Below are 22,674 nucleotides of genomic sequence, written 5' to 3'. Positions count from 1 at the left end.
TAATTTCCATGACGCAGGTATATAATTTAAAAGAGTGTGTACATCAGTGAATATTAAAGACTGTTCCAGTACGATTTTTTTTTGCAACATCCTTGCAAAAAGAAGCAACTACTGGACATTGCCAAAACGTATGTTTAAAAGAAGCATTAGCTGTATTGCACTGCCAGCAATTCACTGAATTAGACAATCCCTTCTTAAAGAGACGTTGTGGTGTCCAATAGTGTTTTTTTTGCTGAGTAAGATAAAACCTACGATCCATAGATGTGAAAGGTAGATGCCAAAGTGGCGATCCACTGATTAGGCATTTTGTGGGGGTGCCCACAGCAGTATCTTAGATTCCCAAACTTGCCCACGGGTCCAAAAAGATTGGGGACCCCTGTTGTACTTATTTATGTGGTAGTAAATAAATCATATTAGTGATTATCATCCTGTAGAAACATATAACTAGTTTCTTCATACCTTGTGACTGGAAAATTGACTGAACAATTTTGTACTACAGTATGTGGTTTGTACTGTCACGTTTTAATATTAAATTACCCACCCATATTCCATTATAGAAACCTGTCAGCATTGAAGTCAATTACAAAATTGCATATTACTGTATATTTTTACTTTACTGGAATAACATTTCCAAAAAAGTTAGAACCTCTAACAAATAAGCTATACCTAGCAGGAAAATAAAACCATACTCAAGAGACAAACATGAGAAAAGAGATTGTTTTTTCTAGCTCCACACTAAGCCATGCTAGGACCAAATTCAAGAGTGCAGTGTTATGAATGTTCAATGTCATTTCCACAACAGTTAGATTACCCATGCCTATTTTTAAAAGTGTTTTTATTAACAATTTAAAAGTGTTTTATTATTCCTTAAAGGAGTAACTTCTATTAGTACAGAGAACAATATTTCTATACTGATCAATGCTGGATAACTGTCAGTTTGCCTGTATACATAGTTATAACAAGGACCTCTAGCATAGCATTAGTAGATTATGCTACTGGTGTTGCGCTAGTTGCTTACACTAGCGCTACATCAATTACATTACTGCAGCGACCCCATTTATTACCCAATGGTAGTAAAATTCCTGATCTCATTTTGATAGCTTAGGCTATCAAATATAACTATTGATTTGCATGAAACCAAAGCATGAAACCAACAGCTCTGGCATTTTATCTCGTCATTATACAGACAGAAAAGTGCACACTTTGCAACTATTCTAGCTTTCTGAGTAATTCAGCGGGCTAGCATATTACCAAAACCCATCTACATGCATGTTTTAATAAAGATAAAAAGATGGAAATGTTAATGAGGTATAGGAAATTTATTTCAGTAGTATGCCTATACTGAATTTAGACTGTTAGTTGCACTTAACTGCACTCAGTGTAGATCCAGCCCAATGAGTTTACACCTCACAGTCAAGTTGTATACATTATTGCTGAGCTCACTCCTGCATTTATTACTGATTACATTTGTAGTTAAAAATTTGGGAATTGCTTTTGGGTGTGATGGGGTTCTAATACATAATATATGTAAATAGCACATCAAGTCTAATATGACTTTTTTTTAACACTAGTGCATTTTGACTAATTCTATTTCAACATAGTCTTTATTTTAGACAATGGAGATCATTATAAGTAGAATGCTCTCCATTGGTGCACTGGGAAATAATTATTTTTTTTACTTAAATTAACATTTAAGTGGCTAATATTGCATATTACATGGCAGCATAAAACACATGGTCCAACTTCATCAAATTAGCTAAATTGTGGGTGCCAAAGACAAAGTAGAAATCAAGAAAGCACACAGTGCACATAATGACATCTTAATGGAAGTTCACTTTTGTTCGGTAGGTGAAGCATCAGCTCCATCATTCAGTTTCTGGTTTTGTATTCTGGTTCGAGTAGATGCTAGAAAACAAACATGACATTTCTTTTTAAACAGTTGTTAGTCTCATTTGTGGTAAAGAGGCCATTTCAGTATTTTAAAAAAGCAGAAGAGGAACAAGCAGCTAATCTGGCACTGGGTCCAAGAAACTGGTCTTCTATTCATAAAACAAGGATATGTGAAAAATACCACAGAATTAAAAAAAAAAAAGCAGCATCAAGGATGACACTGAAATGTTGGCACAGAAGCACTTGAAATTTCATCCATTATTAAAGGACATTATTTGACAGATCTCGTTCAGCAGTTAGATAATTAAGCAAATCAAAACAAACAAAAACAAGCACAGTCATGATAAGAGGATTCATATGTTTATATATCAGTTTCTGAAAGTCAGTATTAATATTTTAAACTATTAAAGTAGTAAGCAATAAACCAAGCAACAAACTAAACTAATTTTGTATGCAAAAATGGAAATTTTCTTACTATGAATTTCTGTTCTCTGATCTTTACGGAGGGCATTCCAAACCTCAGGATGGTGTCTCCTCTTGGAGCAAGTAGGCAGGGTCCACTTCTAATTATTGCCTCTCCAGGGGGAGAAACCATCCTGTCCCTTTCAACTGGACTGGACTGGAAGACTACGCCTCAACCCCTCACTGGAACATGTCCATCATCCCTGCTGAGAAATAAACTGGAACAGGAGTTTAGAAAATTACTTTGAACTATTTGAGCATGGAGAAAAATACAAAGGTTAGAATAACAAAAAGAATTCCCCAGGAATAGCCCAGGATTAACCTGTCTACCACCCCACATGTAGGACGCTGGCAGAAGCCTCTCACAGATTGAAGATCCTGGAAGAAGAGAGGGTGGAGGAATGCCCTCCATGAAAATCAGAAAACAGAAATTCATGGTAAGAAAGTTTCCATTTTCTCCTGACCTTCACAGAGGGCATTCTAAAGCTTGGGGCGTATCAGAGCAGTACCAGAGCGGGTGGGCTTCCAAGATCATCACCTGCACGACCACCCCCTGTAAAACTTTTCAGCCAAAGGTTGCTGATGCTGAAGCAAACTTAAAAACTTTGTAGTGCTTCAAAAACTTATGTGTTGAAGCTCAAATTGCAGTTTTACAGATATCCTCTATGGGAAAATTTCCTTTAAAAGCAGCAGTGGCTGCCCCCTCTCCCTGTAATGAGTGCTTGTCCAAGGCCTAGTATGCCTGGATAATGCATTCCCCGCAGCCTCCTACATAAGGAAGAAGTTGATACTTAGTTCCCCAAGTACTTTCCCTGAAAGCCAACAAACAAGGCTTCAATTTTCCAAACCTCATAGATATCTCATAGAATCATAGCGTTGGAAGGGGCCTACAAGACCTATATGATTCAAGTACTCTGAACAATTCATGCTCTTTTGGGCCTCCAACTGGGACCAGATTCCCTGCATCATCATGTTGTTTAGGTAAACTGCCTAGCAGAACAAGCTGGTGTTGGCTATGATCACGACTCTACCGGGATCCTCAAGGCTGATTCTCACTGACATTCTGCCTGGAATCAACCACCAGTCTGGTTCGGTCCTGAGCTACCAGGTCCTTCACCCACTTGTGAAACTAGGGAAGCACATCCTGCCCTGGGAATTGCAAGCTGGGGCTCCTCCCCCCACACCTTCTGGCATCCTTTTGGAGTTGGCACCAAGGCTGCATTAGGCCCTGCAGACCTAGGCCTGCCCTAGGTGCTGCCATGCTAGATTCAAAGGTCTCCATGTTTTGGCTCCACTTATTTGCATTGGCAGCATTTCCAACAACCCGTAGGGGAAAACAGCCATGGAAGCTGCTCTGAAAGGGTACACTGGGCCTGACCTCGCCCGGTTGCTGCTAGTAGCAGAAAAAGGTGGCCACATTTTCAGCACTCTGCTTCCCAGTGACCATGAATTCCCCTGCCTGGGAATCACGAGGGGGGAAGATGCAAAAAACCTCCTTTCCACCCAGCTCCCGACCAATATAGAGTGCGGGGGGCGGGGGAGAAAAGGAATTAAGGATAGAAAGAGAAATACTTATACAGACATACAGACAGATCTCTCGCTCTCTCTCAAAGTGTTAAGAACTGGGAGCTCCAACCAGTCCCAACTGCTCTGCTCAGGGCTGGTCTGGGGGCAGGATGGTTCCTCCCCCTGGACAGACAAGAATTAATAGTGAAGCCTGTTCCAGGAGGAGGTACCATCCCGAGGTTTGGAACGCCCTCTGTGAAGGTCAGGAGAACTTCCAATTTCAAAAAAGTGAGAAAGTTCCACTCAAAAAATGTAAGATCTTTTTACAATACTGTTCTCTGAGCCTGAAAACTCAATGTTTAATGACAAAAGTGCCTCATGTTAACACTGGGTTGTATTTAACAGCATCATTCTGCTAGTGCAGAAACCAAATTCTGAATCCAAGGGGAGAATCCAACTCAAGTTCTACTTGTGCAACTGCTTGCAGATCTTAGGTTTACAAAATGGCCGCTAGTGCTTGCACAATTGCTTGCACACCAGGAAAAGGCAGAGGAGCTCTGCTAGCACAGCAGTTTCTTCTGCTAATGATACATTGGATTTAGGCCAAAAGCTACTTCAGGCAACAGAATGGGATTTCTTTTAAAATAAATGGGTATATGGAACTAGTTGTACAGTTCTTTGGATCTTGGCCATTAAACAGCCCTTTTCTCTGCTTATGGCAGTAACTTCTAATAACTCCTATGGTGAACAAGTACTTACTCATTTCTGCAAGCTTTTGTTGGAACTTGGACTCTCCAGTGAGGTGCTCCCTGTAGATAGGGGGAGGGAGAGAGAGAGAGAGAAATCTAATTACAAAGTTACACATAACTTCAGTCCAGATGGCCACATAACTTGTGGCCCAAAACAATAGTCATTTGTATTGCTGAAAAAGGATGTGTATTCCCATTCACACTGCAAACTAGATGACAACATAGATACAATGTCTATAGTACAGGGCAGATGGGAATCACACTGAATGACTCTCCTTTGGATGTACTTCTACACCTGATGTGTGAGTGAAAGAATCTGACTGAGTGAAAGAATCTAGATACAGATGACTACTTTTCCAATGCAGATGTCCTTTGGAGGATCAGAACAATATACTTCACATTTTTTGTATGACCTTAATTATGTCCCTTCAAACTGACATTTAATTTAACCTTTTCGGTCACAATCCTATCCAAATAGTTGGCAGCCTCTGAATTCGGAGGCTGCCGAGTATCCAATGCAGGGCAGAAGGACGGCACAGGCTCCATGCTACAGCCACCCTGCATTTCTGCTAGATGGGTAACTTTACCCATCTAGCAGTGGTGCTATGGAGGGCGAGGAAAGAAGGCTGGGGCAGCCACAGGAAATGTCATATGGCCACCACCTCTGTCTCCCTCCCTTGGGAATGCCCCCTTTTCCCCATCTCCGCACTCCATTTTCACGCATGGAGCGACAGCCAGCACAGTTTTCTCCATGCCAGCTATGAGGAGAAGGGGGTGGGGAGTGTGGTTTCCTGCTCCAAGCTCAGAGCCAGGAAACCAAACAATCCTACACCTGCCGCGACACTGTCTGCAGGGAGGGGGGAGCATAGGATTGCTCTCCCCAAGATGCAAATTAGACTGAGTTCCTCAGTCCAGTTAACTAGGGTGATTTCAAAAGTTGTCCATTACGCCCACTTTTGCTGGCTTGACACAAATTGATTTAGCAGTTATACTGCTTGGGTAAGAAAACATTTAAAAAAAGAAGTTCTGTATATCTCAGAATCTGTAAAAGTCTAGGAAAAATAGTTTGACTTGGGCAAAATTGTACCACAATCATTTGAAAAGTGTTTTCCACTCAGAAATGATAGCTGATAAACTTATCCAAAATCTGCCAGAATCAAAACATGGGAACATCCTTAAATTTGCATTTCAAAATGGCAGCCATGTGCTAATCTGCAGGTAAGTGTAATTTCTCCTTAAACTTCTATTTTTCAATTTTGTAATCAGTGATGATGTCGTGCAATGTCAGGAATTGTGCTTGCTACCATCCATGCACCCGGTTACATCTTATTCAGCAAAAACTCTTGTTTTGGATCTACTGGATGCTACAATGTCTCTTTAATAAGAGTTTGTCTAAGTTGACTAATTGCTGGCGGTGTAAGACAGGGAATGCTTCTTTTAATCATATCCTTTGGCAATGCCCAATAGCTGCCTCCTTTTGGGAGGAGGTCATTATACAGAACACTCTTTAATATTTACTGATGTACATTTACCTGCTTCCTGGAAGTTAGCACACGATCAGCATAAATAGCCCTTTTGACAGCTAAAAAGTGATACTACTACAACAGAAGGATAAGTGCTCATGCAAAAGATTGTGGACCTAACAATGCTATCGACATTTGAATGGGTGGTATCTAGGCACCACTCGGGAAAGGCTACTTATATGGATATTTGGTCTGCTTTTGTTGACGTTTATGCATGATCTACTCTTTATAGAATGCTTATTTTCATATATGTATCATATATATCAATTGAAACTGATACTTTTAAAGCATGTAGCTATACTCCATTATTTTTCTCCTTTTTCTGTTCTATGGTTTTGTTTTGTTGAAATTCACAATAATAAGAAGCAAAGATGCCTCACATTGTCCTTTTCTTGTATTGCCTTATGAAGCCCCCAGCCTTACTGCTAGAAGGGGGTTCCCTCTCACTGTTTAAGCAGTCCTGCCAACCACTGACGTAAGCAACAAACAGGCTTTGGCCAGCTCACAGGTGGATTCCTCTAACAATACAGTAAGGCTCAGATGCTTCATACGGCAATACAGGACCAAGACAGCATGGGCATCTTTGCCAGACACTCCTCCCTATCTGGATTTGGGCCTGAAAAACAAAGGAAAAGTGTGGATGCATGGTAAGGCAAGAGCAAGTCACAGGGCATGAGCTTTAGCTTCCAGTTTCCTGGTTTTGTGAAGCTTGAGATAGCTTTAATTCTAGTTTTAAACCTGCAGGGTTTTTCAATCATTGAATTGCCCTGGTTTTTGAAGAGAAAATTTATAATTACAGTGTTGGCAATCCTACCCTCTCCCCAATGTATTTGAATCTGCTTTCTTGAAAGTTTACCTATATGATAAATGGGATTATAATTACTTAACTAAAGGTAATCATTATTTCATTTCAAGAATCAGGAATTCTAAAATCTTGGAGAGAACTTTCATGGGTAGAGGGGCTGTCCTCTGCAGGCAGTCACCCTCCACATGTAGAAAGTGATGAGAAGGGCAAATGAGGGGATGAAGCTAGCGACCTCATCCCTTCTTCACTTGTAGAACTTATACACAATGAGAACGACTGAATAGGGCAAAATTCTCACAAACATCTTCATAAGTGCGCACAGAGTGTGAATATGTAATATTCAGTGTAATGTGTGAATATGCCCCCTAGTGTGACACATGATCCTTGCATGTTCTTTTCCCACCACACAGAAAGTTAGAACAAGGATCAGGGCCCTTGTGCTGCATTTCTGCTTTCAGAAAGGTGGTGTATGAGCCTTGATCCTTCTGCCCTCCCCCACAGCTATGCATTCCATTCCCACCCCTCCCAAATTCTCTGAGGGTCAAACTGCATGCTACCTTAAAGATGTAGCTAGGTTTTTTCTCTTTTTTATTCAAAAGTAAGCTCATGGAACCTCATATGGATCAGGACCCCCGATGTCCCTAGTATGTAAGGGGCCTGCAATTCACATCATCATCATCATCATCTCCCGCCTTTTCCCCAATATTGGGACTCAAGGCGGCTTTACAACATTAAAAACTTATGCAGTTAAAACATATAGATAGAAATATACAAAAGTTAAAAATATAATTAAATCATCAATAATACAGTTATACAATAAAATTGTATAAAATATCATAATTTAAACAACAACAATATAAACAATAGTACCAATCCATCATATTCTCACAGGTCCAGACTATCTATCCCCAAAGGCCTGCCGGAACAAAGAAGTTTTTGCCTGCCTGCAGAAACATACCAAGGAGGATGCCACTCTCACCTCCCTGGGAAAGGAATTCCAGAGCCTTGGGGCAGCCACCAACAAGGCCTTCTCCCGCGTTCCCACCAGGCGAGTCTGTGATAGTGGTGGGACCGCGAGCAGAGCCTCGCCTGAAGATCTCAGTGTACGAGCATGCTCATAGGGGAGAATATGGTCTTTCAGATAACCTGGACCCAAGCCATATAGGGCTTTACAGGTCATGACCAGCACCAGTGAAGCTGTTTTAGTAGCGGAGTCATATGCTCCCTGTAGCCAGCCCCAGTCAACAGTCTGGCAGCAGCTCTTTGAACCAGCTGAAGTTTCCGAACACTCTTCAGAGGCAGCCCCAAGTAGAGCGCGTTGCAGTAATCCAAACGGGATTTAACTAAGGCACGTGTCACTGTGGCCAAGTCAGACATCTCAAGGAACCTGGCGCAGCTGGCGCACTCGCTTTAACTGTGCAAATGCACTCCTGGCCACCGCTGAAACCTGGGCATCCAGGCTCAGGGCTGAGTCCAGAAGTGCACCTAAGCTGCGATTATAATATAGTAAATTAACATTATAATGTAATTATAATAATTATAATAACAACATTATAATAATATTATAATTGGATGCCTTTTTGGCAATGTAAATTTGAGGCATGGGGGACATGATCCAAATTGGGGCATCTTTGCTTCTTATTACTTGGGTAAGGGAGCAAAGGCTTAAAGTCTCCCTACAACCCCGCATAATCCATGTAGTAAAAAGTAGTAACCTCGTAAGGTCACATTCCATAAATAAAGGAATAGGTAATGCACATAGAAGCCCACTGTAATAGCATTCTTCTGAAAACCTTGGAGTACTGGCAGCGTTCTTCAGAGGGACACTGAGCGTGCCCAGCATAACTGCCTGCAGTGTAACTTTGCTGCCATAGGCTTTTATGGGGCAAGAAAACCTAAGTAACTTTTGAACTGCTGTTCAGAACTTCACCATACCAATTGAAGACACATCTCCTCAACAACCCTGAATAACATAATTTTACCAAAATTTGAAAGAAATATATATGCTGAGCTGCAGCTTGGAATAAAAAGGACAAACGTGTCAATTTTCAGCACTTTTTAACTTGCTGTACCTGTGGCAATTTGTATCAGATTGGCTTGGTATTTTATACAATTGTAGACCTCATCAGATAGATCATGGATACCAAGTTATTAGCTCAACAGCTGTCATTTTTATAAGCAACAGAATTTTGAGGCTTGCAATGGAAGGACCTTTTTTCTGCCCCTCACCCCTGCCCCTCCTTGCATTCAGAGTCATCTGGCAAGAGCAGTCAAAACCATTGCGGCTGCTCTGCTCCAGCCTGCATGGCTCATTTTCCAAGATCTGACAAGCAACTGAGGAACAATCGCAGCCAAACAAGCACAGCCTTCCCTGATACCGCGCTACAGTTACAAAATGACAGCTTTCCCCGAATACAATGGCAGCCTGACACTATCGTGCTACCCTGCTACAGTGAAGTTACACAATGACAGGCTTCCCTGATCACTATTTTGGAACTGCGCAACTTGGGACATAGAGGAAAATAGTGGAATAGGGAAAGAACTGCCCCCTTTTCCATGAAGAACCACAGTTCTGCAGTAATCCACTATAGCACCTAGAGGCTCCCCACGAGGGCACTGCACCTGCACAATTTTGCCCCATTCCAGCAAACTGTTAGGGAGTTACAGCTCCCACCCCCTTTCTCCTTCTCTGATCACTTTTCCATGAAGAAGCAAAATGGCCATTGCGGGGGATGCGCAATTTTGCTTTAGAGCTAAACTCTTACAGGGCTATAGCGAAGAGAAGTGGCTCTGCCAGCAATGTCTAGGGAGGGACGGTGAAATTCACAACTCAATTATCGTTGATTTTGGACACTAAAGGCATCTATGCTAGCAATGGCTATGGGGAGAAAAGAGCAACTGAGGATTTGGTCCCAATCCTGCAAATCCCCAAGGGTTTATTTGTGCTGCCCTCTTTTTGTTGCACCTAGGATTTTCCCTCCTATGGAATAATTGCACAGGGCTTTGATGGTGTATCGGGTGCCTCCCAACTAGGAGAGGCTGTGTATGAAGTTTGGTCCTGCAAACCTCCAAGGTTTTATAGCCACCACCCCCTTTTTGGTACACATGGGATTTTCTCTCTGTGAGTAATAGCGCAGTGTTTTGATGATGTGTCAGGTGCCTCCTGACTAGGCATGAAATTTGGTTCCGATCCTGCAAACTTCCAGCACTTTAGAGCCACTATCTCTTTGTTGAGGTGATGCTGGAAGCACTGAATCAAGCCCCTGTACTCCACACCTGTCCCCTTCATTGGGATATTGTTGAAGGTTAAAACAGGTGGCTGTGATGTAGCTTATTAGCCCAGTCATGTGGCGGGGCATTGTGGACTATTTCAAATATAAGTCACTGTGAGTAGCTTAATAAGCCACCATGGCTTAAAGTGACGTCTGAACATGGCCAGTGTCTTCATACTCTACTGTCAAACCATTGTCACATCCACTAACTTGACAATTACAAAAATGGTTGAACACGGCAGGCCATTTTGTTTGCATCCACAGTGCAACATTGAACACCCTGTTACACAGCTGTAGCTAATCATTTTCACAGACATTCAGGAGCTGGAGCCATATTGCACATTTTTGGCTAGTACATCTGATCTTTCAGATATACACCCCAATCTGCAGCACTGACCAAATGTTGCGTTGACTTTCACTGTAGGGTTTAGAAGTATGTGCACTGTGCTATTTCGTGGCTGCTGTTGTTTGGAAGCAAATGTTCAAGTGTAACAAAGGATTTTGAACAAACAACCACAATCATATGATAGCCAGTCATCCCCATTCCATGGTAGAGGATAATACCTAATTGAAAGACAGACATACTCTCTGACAATGGCAGCAATGCATTCAAATTGTGTCACCTCATCATAGGATGAGCAAAAACTAAGTCAATTGAGAGGATCAATTAGGTATCTTGATCTAAAACTACGATGCAACTGTACCACAAAACCAAGGTGTAGAAAAGCCATTATAGCTTATAGCTGTATAGCCTGCATGATGCTTCATCCAACTGATCCAGCATTTTAAGATGCATCCTTTCCTGCGAACAGATTCATACACAAGAGCTTCATACTATTTAGGGAACACTTGAGTGCTTGTTCTTCACCGAGGTCATTTAGGGTATACATCTTTAAAACTTGACTGAGACAAGATGTCACTTCTGATGAGTTTTCCTGCAGTTTCAATTACAGGTAGACTGTAAGCCTGCAGGCAGGATCTGTCCTGTTTTATTGATTATATATATAAGCTACTTTGGGAGCCTTTTTGAAATAGCATAAAAATACTTCAAATAAATGAATAAATAAAATGTATCTTCTGCAGGTTGATATCACATTCTTTGGACTTTGCATAGTACTTGTGCAGATATGATCAGATGTGTTAATCTGGTACCAAAAGGGTTAAATAACATTGCTAACAAAGAGTAAAGATGGCTACTTTGATCTGGAATGGTTGAATGACCTGAGGGTTTGGGGGAGACCTATAAGAAACTGGAAACAAAGCCCCATGAAGAGAGACTGAAAGAACAGGGCATGTTTAGCCTTGAGAAGAGAAGACTGAGGGGAGATATGATAGTGCTCTTCAAGTACTTGAAAGGTTGTCACAGAGAAGAAGACCAGGATCTCTTCTCGATCATCCCAGAGTGCAGGACACGGAATAATGGGCTCAAGTGACAGGAAGCCAGATTCCGGCTGAACATCAGGAAAAACGTCCTGACTGTTAGAGCAACACGACAATGGAACCAATTCCCTACAGAGGTCGTGGGCTCTCCCACACTGGAGGCGTTCAAGACGAGGCTGGACAGCCACCTGTCAGGGATGCTCTGACTTGGATTCCTGCACTGAGCAGAGGGTTGGACTCGATGGTCTTATAGGCTCCTTCCAACCCTACTATTCTATGATTCTATGATGGGCCCCTAAAAGACTCCAAACTTGTATTTAAGAATCAGTCTTATATTCCAGCCTCTTGACCCCTGGACAAGAAGAACTTGAAATTTGATTTTACAGGACTGTCTTTGAAGGGGAAAAAAAACGTGCAGCTGTCTTTACAAGTGGCTTCACAGAGTTTGTTAAAGGCCATGGTGTTCTGGCAGAGTGTATAAGTGAGATGAATCGAAGAACTGAGCATGCTCAGATGCCTACTAAGAGCAAGAAAAGCACTGTCTTGACATCTTGTGGTGTACACCTGCTGATAAGAGAATGTCCTTACTCGACGCTAGTTGGGTGGAGGAAGCTGTAGCCCTGAGCACGAGCGACAACTGGGAGGAGGTGTTCAGGCGGATATATGACCAAAAATGGCCAAAGATGACAGTGAGTTCAAAGAAGATGTACCAAGGAGAAATGTGTCATGCCCAGATGGCAGACTTTTTAGGACATGTCAAAGTAACCCATTTGTAGTGATGCCAGGTAAGTTCCCCAAACATGTCAAATTGTGGAGGATAGATGAGACACCTTACTTCTGATTGGTAAGCGAGTGGTCTAACCACACACACACAATTTTGATGGAAGATGGTTGTCTCATTGCTCCTTGGGGCCCCACCTTTGACCAGAGCAAGTGTATAAAAGCACAGGTAATGAGAGATCATGGTTGCTCTTGTTCCTGCTGCTCTTTGCTCTTTCTGCCTCACAACCAGGATTTGGGTAACTATGGACCACTTCAGAATCTTAGACTTTGGAACATAGAATATTTTCTGAAGTTAGGACCTAGAGTACATTCTGAAAGTAGAACCTAGAATTTGAGTTTGGGACTTAGAATTATTTCTGGGTTTGGGACTTGAGAGTTATTTCTGAAGATGGGATCTGGAATTATTTCCAAGTCTTGGGTTTTTCCTTTCACTCTAACTTCTACCTCTATTCTTTACATGCCTAGAGGAACTTAGTAATGCTTTGGTGTAGTTGCAATATATTCAAGTAAGGTGCGGGAGGAAGTAAGGGGAGAGTTAACATTTATGTTTTAGTTTAGTTTTGTTTTAGTTTAGCTTTGAACCACTAGTAGTGAACAGGAGGAAGTTGGAAGGAGGAGTCATAACAGAGTTAGAAGTTATCTTGTTAGCCTTATCTTGTTAGCCAAGTTCATAACACCAGCTTTGTCAATTGCAATTCTTTTTATTAATTTTCTATTTTTGTTGCATTCTTTTCCCCTGTAATTATAGAGAAAGTTTCTAATGCTCATATAACCACCATGCCACTTTATATTTTGTTTTTAGATTTCAATTTACCATTTTGTCTGTAGTGATGTTTGTCTGTTGGGATTAGCTTGGTTACCCACCGGGGTGCTTCGAACCCATTTGGTGCAGGTTCTGAGGTTAAACAGGACCGAATTTACAAGCAGTTTCAATGTCACTACATCAGTTTTATCACTTTCACTAGATATGACAATGCTGTCCTCATAAACTTGTGTTTGATGTGCCTTCTATAGTAAATCACCACCTTCAAGGAATGACAGATGACAGCCATCTATCAGGGATGCTCTGATTTGGATTCCTGCATTGAGCAGGGGGTTGGACTCGATGGCCTTGTAGGCCCCTTCCAACCCTACTATTCTATGATACTATGAACCCATCAGTGATATGAATTCTGCAGCACTCAGCTGTTCTTTATCATTTGCTTCTAAGTAGCTACATGTCCTCAGAAATAGTACATGCTGTTGTTCATTAAGTTTTGGCCAGATGTTCATTATTTGCAAGACTATTATGGGATGTTTTCTCATTGCAGAAATTTGTGCTACGGCTTTGAAGGTTGGTATCTGAAAAATGAGATGTACTGGCCAAAAATGTCTAGAGGAGGTCACCACCCTGCTTTTCACTGAAGAGAAGGCAGCTGTCAATCAAGGAGGGAAGATTTAATTTTCCAGATTTTTAATTTTAATATACTATAAGGCTTACTTGTTAACCAATGATTAGAAACTTTTTTCTTTTAATGCCCCTCCATGGGTTGTTTTGGTCAACTTATTGGCACCTTTAAGAAAAATATGTATTAAGGGTGATATAAAGGATTATCATATACTGTTATGCTTTATGATATGTTCTCTCTTATTTCCCCCCCCTTTTTTTTTGCAGGTCCCCCTTGTATTTGTTATTGTTGTATTTGCAAAAACAAAAAAAGGTTGAGTGAAACCACACCCACTGGCACTCCTGGGCATAGTTCCTTCATTGGTGCATTCCTCTAGCCCTCTGAGGGAGGGGTCTGTCCACTCCATTCCCCTGAGGGGGGAGCTGTCCCATATTAGGGGGAGGGAGATGCCATATAACTCTGTCTCTCAGCCTACCAATCTCCCCTGGCTTCAAACTGTATCAACTGCAAAACTATGTGCTGGTTAGGGAAATTTGCCACCTAGTGAATGAAGATGTAACTGCAGGCTTCAAACACACAGCCACATTTAAATTAATTAAATTTAACAAATGCATTTTAAAAACCAAATAATCCTGAGGTGCACACCCCTATCATTCCTTTAGTATGCAGGCCAAGTTTCAGGTGTCTAGGTTTCATGTTCTTGGCACTATGGCACTGACAGAGAGACATCCTCTTTTATTATTATAGATAAGATGGTTATTATGTATAATAAATGCAATACCATCTTCCTGCACATTTCTTAGACCTTTATAATTAATTGCTAATCACTGGGACATTACAAAATTGAAAAAAATAAAAGTTTAAGGAGAAATTACACTCACCTGCAGATTAGCACATGGCTGCCATTTCAAAATGCAAATTTCAGGGTGCTTCCGTGTTTCGATTTTGGCAGACTTTGGATATGATAATCAGCTATCATTTCTGAGTGGGAAACACTTTCAAATGCTTCTGTTACAATTTTGCTCATGTTGAGTGTTTTTGCAGCCCCCCCCCCAATATCTTTCCTAGACTATATGGTGATACACTGTATATGCGATAGTAGTATCACAGAAAACCAGTTCAACAGAACTGCTTTCTCCGATCATGCTTCCCATTCTGAGCGAGTCTCAGGGGCTGCTTCCTGAAGGCAAGAAAACAGTACAAAGTCCAGCAGTCAGCTGGGGGAGCCCTGGGTTGGGTTGGCAAGTGAGGTAGAAATTTAACAGAATAAATTACTAGATCTAGACAACACTATTTTGTATTAATAAGTCTTCATTTTCCATTTTATGCCTACGTAAATTCTGATTACAAATAGACAGGCTGCTTACCTGTAACTGTAGTTCTTCAAGTGGTCATCTGGGCATTCACTTGTGCCTGCACGGAGCCCCATTCGAGAACCTTCTACAGCTGAAGAATTCACATGCTCCTAGTGGATTCCTGCCTATTTGTCAGTTCCTTGAGACTGCTGAACACAGTCTCAGAACACCTGAAACTTGGCATGCACAGATAACCACTTGAAGAACTATAGTTATAGGTAAGCAGCCTGTCTTTCTTCTTCACGATCTCTGTGCATCATGCAAGCTGACTTACCAGAGGTGGGTTTGGTGTCCTATTGCAGAACAGCCAACAGGACAGCATATCCAAAGGAGCAGTCAGCTCTAGCCCTGAAGTCACCTCCAGCCTGTAGTGACTTATGAAAGTCAGTGGCTTCAACCAGGTAGCCACACGACACAGCTTTGGAAGAGGGCCTTTAGTGAATGCCACCAATGTAGCCACTTATCGAGTGGAATGAACTTGGACTGGATCCAATAGTTGGAGATCAGTGGTCATAGGTCAGTGCATGACCCAGAGGCAGAACCTTTGGGATGACACCAGTAAACCCTTGCATGGACCTTTGTAACAGAGGAACAAGTGGGGTGACCTATGAAACTGTTCTGTCTGAGACTTGCAGAATGCCAATGCACGACAGACATCCAAATGAGCATATTCAACTGATGTCAAAGCTGAAGGGAAGAAAGCTGTCAGAATGATGTCCTAATTTAAGTGAAAATCAGAGACAACTTTCCGAAGGAAGGGCAGGTCAGGTCAGAGCGCTACTATGTCACAATGGAAAGGTGGATCTACACTCAACGTACAAAATTCTCTAGACCTATGCACATAAGTCACCATGAGGAGGAAAGCTGTCTTTCCAGGACAGTGAGTGAAGTTCAGCAGTGGCTAGCAGTTCGAATAGCTTGGCAGTCAGAAGTCTGCAGAACTACAGAGAGGCTCCATGCCTGAACTGGTCTCTGAACCAGAGTGAGGTTCTGAATACTCTGTAGGAACTGCTTCACTGAGGGGTTTGAGAATACTGGTACCACGTCCACAGGTCGAGAAGCAGACTGCCGCCAGGTACAACCTCAGCGAGGAAACAGATAAAATCTTATTCATGAAGGGAGAGCAAGGACTTTAGAAATGGTGCAACAGGCACCAAACAGAAATGAACCTGTGAAAGTCTGCAAAACTGCAGAAAGAAGTCCGTTTGCAAGTATAAGACTTCCGTGTAGATGGTTTGCATGCCATATCAAGAACACGATGAAGAGCATCAAGATGAAGAACATCAAGAATATATTATTCAGGATACAAATAGGTGGAGCACTCACTGAATCCTCCTCCACGCCATCATGTGGAGAATCTCCAGATCTGGATGGCAGATCCTGCTCCTGTCATGAGTCAGTAGGTTTGGGATCGACAGGAGGTGAACGCACTCCCTGAAGGATAGATGGAGAAGAAGTGAGAACCAGGGTTGCCTCGGCCACCAAGGGATGAGAAGCAGGCAGTTCATCCTATCTACTCTGATCTTTTCTAGGACTTTGGTGAGGAGAAGAAAGATGGAATGGAACAATCCCGCCCAGGGATAAAGGAATATGTCCCAGCAATTCCAAGTCCATGCCTGCCCTGCTGCAGAAAAAATGTCACTTACTGTTCTCCGCTCTGGCAAACAGGCCTATCTGAGGAATGTCCCTTTTGTGAAAAACATTGTCCGCAACAAAAGATTGCCCTCAACCCTCTACTTGTGGGATGATGAGAAATTCCTACTGAGGTCATTGGCAAGGAGATTGTCTACCCCTGTGATGTGAACCACTACTAGACCGACGTGATGGGGAATACACCATCAATAGATCTGGACAGTGAAATTCAGGAAGGATAGGGACTTTGTTCTACTTGCTTGTTCAGATAATAAATGGTAGTGGTATAGTCTGGTACTATCTGAACTGAGCGGCCACACAGCTCCTCAATGAATGCCTTCAAGGCCTTCAGTACAGCAAGGAGTTCCAGCAGGTTGATATGAAGCCTGGACTTGTCCTCAGACCATCTCCCATGCGCCTATCAGGTCCCTTGGTCCCCTCCCTTCGCAGTCACATGCTCCAGGGTACCAGGCTTCAGGCTCACTACTTTATTAGTTAACAACCAGGCTCTTTACAAATGAAAATCCTCAGAGACTCTCAGGCTCCAAAGGAAAACAGCTACTCCACACAATTACGAATATCAATAGAGGAGCCAAGTGGGAATCAGAGACATTGCCAGCAGTTTGAAACAAGAAATTGCTGGCCAGAATAACTAGGAGGGGATGTCCCTCCCTTACAGTTGTGCCCTCCTACATAGGCTATCACGCATAGCCAGCCGGGTGGAATGTCTGAGCTTCACCTCTAACTTTTCCCGCTTCGTTCTGCACTGGACTCTAGCATCCCTCAGGTCACACCCTGCACTCTCCTCCTCCTCCGAGACCTGATTTCTCATGGGGGGGCCTTCAGGTTGAGCCATCTGTGCCAAGTTCCTAAGAATGTCTATCCATATCTGAGCTCACTAGGGAGGAAGCCTCCCCCGGTTCTGGCTGTTTCCATTCTGAGTCTGAGCTGCTAACTATCTCCACACACTCAGAATCATTCCTGACAGCACCATAGAGTCCTCCAGCCCAACAAAGAAGCATCTGTAGTTACTGCTCTGGACAGGGATGGGGAGCAGACAGGCATGCTTTCTTGAAGACTGGAAATGTCTGTCCCCCAAGTCAGAGAGGAGGCTACACTGCTTGGAAGGTGTAGGCACATCCTCTGGGCATCCCAGGATAGACTGAATGCTCGAACAAATCAGTTCTGGAGGATATGCATCTGAAGACATGCCAGCCCAATCACAGATGTGGCAGCTGCCATAAGGCCTAACAGCCTCTGTATTCACGTAGTGGTGAGAGTTCTGTGTATGAGTATCCCTCCTGCAAGACTCACCAATGTCAATGGGGAAGAACACTTGACTGGTGATGTATCACCCTAATTAATTGGATGTGCTGGGTTGTGTGTATGGTGGATGTGTCCGCAAAGAAGGCAATAAATGGTAGAGAGAGCATGAACAACGCCTGCCCTTATTGGTAGCAGCAAGAGACAATTGTTTGCATCGGGGTAGATGGATAGTCGTTTTAGATGAAGGTGGGCCACAATGATGGCCATGCATTTGGTGAATATTTTCGGTGCTGTTGTCAGGCCAGAGGGTAACACCTGAAACTGGTATGCTTCCATACCAATAGAAAAATGGAGGAAATTTGTTGATGGAAAGTAGGTCTATTTCAGATCCAGAGATGCAAACCAATCTCCCACTCAAAGGGGAAGGACAGAGGAGAGTGTGACCATCTGAAAGTGCTGGGGAGTGATGAAAAGGCTTTCCTCTCAGGATGGACAGCCGAAATTGCTGTCTGTCCTATCTTAGAACAGTGAAGTAATGAGAATAAAGCCCGTTTCAAACCTCCTGTTCCAGGACAGCATCTATTGTCCCTTTGACAGAAGGGTGTTTACTTCGGCAAGTAACGTGATCAAGAGACCAGTAGCCTTGAAGGGAAGTCATCGAACTCTATCCTGTAACCTTGTTGAAAACGAAGAGGACTCATGCATCTGATGTTATCTGTCTCCAAGCCTGGAGATTGTGTAAAAGACAAGAACTGAAGATGGCATGATGGACAGAGAGAGAAAACTGGAGGAGTCAAAGACAATGTTTGTTACTGTTGCGCTGTTCCCATCGAGCGTTTCTGAATTTGGAAGACTGGAACTGGTGTTTTGGGTGGTGGCACGAGGGGCTGGCGAAATGATTGCCCAGCTGGTGAGCAGTCTTGCTTATAGGAGGGCTGCTTATACCACCATAATGGGGATTGCTGGCCAATGCCCACGTGTCTTGCTGTAGCCTAAGCCTTCTGCACTGTATCCATTGCCTTGTCCTTTTGGCATTGAAGAAACCTGTCACACAGGAGATTCTTAATTTGGGAGCAGGCTTCCTGTGAGAGCCCAGCCGATCAAAACCATGCATGTCTTCACAATGCAAAAGAACTGACCATCGCCTCTGAAACACAAAATATTTTGTGATACTTTGGTTAATAGGCAGTTGGATGGTGACTAGGCAGTTGGATAATGGTGATATGATCGGTAGATGTCTCTACCAGAATTGCCACCAGAGCTCCAGGGAGGTTCATCCTGGAATTATCTTCATGGAGGTGGTTCCCAGCATGTAGGTGGCTCCCAGCATTCCGAACTAGAATGGGGGGAACATGATATATGGCAAGGTCGTTCATGCCACGACAAGCTCCAGCCCCTCCAATCTGAATAAAAGTAGCCTGAACAGGCCAAATCGGGAGATCCTGTATGCAGAACAGAAGCGGCTGAGTCTATCTTCAGCTCTCCTCCGTGGTGGTGGGTTGGAGAACTCTACATCACAGGATTCAAAGCCAGCCTTCCAAAAACATATAAGTAAGGGAGGTGGTGCCAGAGTGGGCATTCTCTGTGAATGAATCGATATAGGTGCTAGAACTAAAGGAGATGTGGAACGAACAGTCAAAGACTTCTTGTACAGCTCCAGTTGAGGCAGCTTGTGAATTCTCGCCCTTTTGGATAACTTCGCGTTGGAGGGTCACAGTGCAGGTGAGCTTGGAGTTGGATGGAACCAACAGAGAGGCTGGAGTCAGAGCCACTGAGGAAGCCATGTTAGAGTGGTCAGAAGTCCCCAATGCCCCAAGGGCAGGGGTCTGTGGACAACAGAGATATCTCCAATTTTCTAGACAAGCAGATGGTCAGCGATCTTTGGTCCGTGGACTTAGGGTCAGTCTCAGGATGGAACCCAGGCTCCCTGGTTTGCTATCAAATTCGGAGGCAGATTCGGAGGCAGAGCAAGAAGCCCAGTTAAAACAGAGCGGGGGAGGAAATTTCCAAGACTCTCCAGGAGTCAGGGATGAATCTTCCCAGGAGCTTATTGAACAGGTGGCCCAGGTTCAGAAACCATCTTCCTGCCCTCCCCTTGCCCCCCTGGTGGGAACTCAGTCTTTGTCGGAGGGGGAGGGAGCACCAGAATTGACAGATCCCAGAGTCCGCCATAGGGTTAAGTAGGCAGAGTTGAGAGGAGATGGAAGGCAGTCTGCCATATTGGCTGCATATCAGAAATTGGGTCAGGAGGAGTCCAATAAAAGCCTGTCAGACACGGTGGGAAACCATCCATTTAATTGATAGGCAATTGCCTTACATTATTTAGCTAATTAGGCTTAGATGACAGCTCCTAGGCTTCACAAATGCTACAGGTGTGAAGACGTGCTTTAACTGAATAAAGACTTTGTGGATTGCACAGCAAGTCTCTGTTGCCTCACTGTTCAGTAGGAGGGCTTGGAACCCTGACAGGTCAGTGTCCACTGCCCTCAAAGCTTGCTCCCAATGCAGCGCACGTCTGGCGGACAGATTACAACAAGCCTGCTTTGTGAAGACTTTATGGTCTTCTCCCAGATGAAGCAGACAAAGGGGGAAGTTTGCTCCCACAACAAGCACACTTGCAAAAGGGGGCATGAAGGGCGATAAGCCCTCAGACAATTGTGAAGACCACAACAAAAGAAAAACGCAAAACAAATAGACAGAAAGAACAAGAAGGTAAGAAGGAGACAAGCTAATAGAAAAAAATGAAAAATAAACCTCAGTGTGTTCTAATTTTCCCTCAGGAAGCAGTAAACAAACAGATTACCTATGAGGCTGCCACAGCGAAAGAGAACTGAGGGAATAGACAGAAACCCGCCTGGATGTCATGCCCCCTTTGGAGGAATCCTCTTCAGAGGATGATCTGGAGCCTTCCAAGTTGGATGTTCCCAGGGAGAAAGTCACTTCAGGGCATCCAGGGGCTGACTAGGAGGGTCCAGGACCCTTGGGGGAGAGAGTTTTGGATCTTCTCCCCCTAAAGGGTGGAATGTTCAGCTTCTGAGGCAGAGGAAGATGCTGAGATTCATGACAGGATGGTGGCAAGGCAGAGGAGTGCTCACTTACTGACAAGGGTTCCTCATGAGAAAAGGACTACTCATGAGGAGAACCCTCCTCATGAGGAGGGCATGAGACAAGCCTCTAACATGATGCAGCTGAGCCTTTGGTGGGGCTCTGGTAGCTCTAGCTACATCAGCTCTCAGCTGTATACTCAAGTGAAAAAACCCTCACCTATGTAGCTACAGCAGGGGTAGGCAACCTTTTTTGGTCTGTGAGCATATTTTACATTTTGAGAAAATGTCCATGGACACCACCACGAATTACCATCAGGGGTGGGTGCACGTTCCTCTGCTCGTGATTTCCTTCTCCCCTTCCCCGCTCACAATTTTCTCTCTCCTGGCATTCCCCCTGACACTTCTGCTCCCCCTGCTCAAATCAGCGTGATATAGTTTCCCCCAATCCGCTGACTTCCTGTTGCATAGGTGAGCACAGAGTAGGCAGTGGCAAGGAAATAATGATCGCAATGAGGAGGAAAGAAGAAAATTACAGCGGGGGCGGGAGGCAGTTGCAGTGCTGATGGGGCAGAAGGAAGGAAATCACAGCTGCAGGAAGGAAATCTCCAGTGGGGATGTGGGGAGGGGAGTAGAAGGGGGTCTGGTAGGCACACTTTGGGGTCTTAGTGAGTGCACACTCCATTGCCAATCTCTGAGGTAGAGGTTTCATTAAAGTTTCCAGCCCAGTCACTTGTGTTGCTAAAGAAGCAAGCCAGATTTCAATATAAAATACAGTTTGCCTCTCCAGAAGTATAAGCAGCTGCTTTGAAAAATTCATCAACTGCCTTATTGCTTTGTTGAATTATGTTGAATTGTTACTAAATATATATGCACGTATCAAAATATTTCATTGCCCTTTTCTTTAAGAAATAATTGATAAATAGATGGAAGAAAGTCAATGCAATTTAATTCACCAAGCAGAAAGGATCAATTTTAAAATGTACCCACCTTCCATCGGCTTCATCTTGTCCTTCTATATCAAAACGCAGTCTCTTCAGAGGTTTGGGAGCTGTGCTTACGTCAGCACCACGTTTCAGATGACGATCACTGTTACACACCATCTGGTTTATCTTTTGAAACTTTTCAGAAGTCTAGAAATACCAGAAGACCACACAAAAATTCTAATTTAATCCTTTATCTTGAAAATATGATAAATTAAAGTTCTGAATAGCCCTATCAAAATAGTCTTCAAGTTCTTTGGATAAACGTTAAAACAAGAATGCCACTAAGGGCCAAACTACAAGTTACGTGGAATTCCACGTAACTTTCGCTGAAAGTTGTATGAAAATCTCCAAGGCAAAGACACTAACTGAAAACCCCCAAGAGTTGGAGATGAGCCACTTCTTCCCCCACACTCCAGTAGAGAGACATATCTGTCCAGGGTGGGTAGGATTCCTTCCATTCACTGTAGAAAATGAACTTATCATGGTAAGTTCAACCATCTATTTTCTTAGAGTGGAGGAGGATGTCCCCGAATAAGATGTTCAAAAGTGATACCCATTGCAGGGCAGGGCTCTCACTGCATCTATTTCCCAACTGAGACCACAGCTGGAGTATTCTTCTCCTAAAGGTGAAAG

The 22,674-nt window shown here is 43.3% G+C and overlaps 1 protein-coding gene across 10 annotated transcripts in view; it reads right to left on the bottom strand.

The window, feature by feature from the left end:
- Positions 1–593: 593 nt before the first annotated feature.
- Positions 594–22,674, bottom strand: part of RB1 (RB transcriptional corepressor 1) — a 132,504-nt gene continuing 110,423 nt past the window's right edge. For 5 of the 10 annotated variants that reach the window (XM_084821242.1, XM_084821251.1, XM_084821301.1 and 2 more), the window contains 4 exons: positions 22,046–22,188; positions 16,440–16,547; positions 4,618–4,667; positions 594–1,905 (listed from right to left, as the gene is read on the bottom strand). In XM_084821242.1, coding sequence (XP_084677368.1) covers positions 1,832–1,905; positions 4,618–4,667; positions 16,440–16,547; positions 22,046–22,188 — 375 coding nt within the window. In that variant the 3' untranslated portion in view covers positions 594–1,831. The remainder of the gene's footprint in view (positions 1,906–4,617; positions 4,668–16,439; positions 16,548–22,045; positions 22,189–22,674) is intronic. The other 5 variants (XM_084821233.1, XM_084821277.1, XM_084821331.1 and 2 more) reach the window with 1 other exon arrangement.

This window comes from Heloderma suspectum, chromosome 1 (assembly GCF_057233095.1).
Source record: "Heloderma suspectum isolate Gila_16-S chromosome 1, 16-S_ref, whole genome shotgun sequence".
Lineage (NCBI taxonomy): Eukaryota > Metazoa > Chordata > Lepidosauria > Squamata > Helodermatidae > Heloderma > Heloderma suspectum.
The sequence above is the reverse complement of the archived record's forward strand: the minus strand, read 5'-3'. Positions and strand labels throughout refer to the sequence as shown.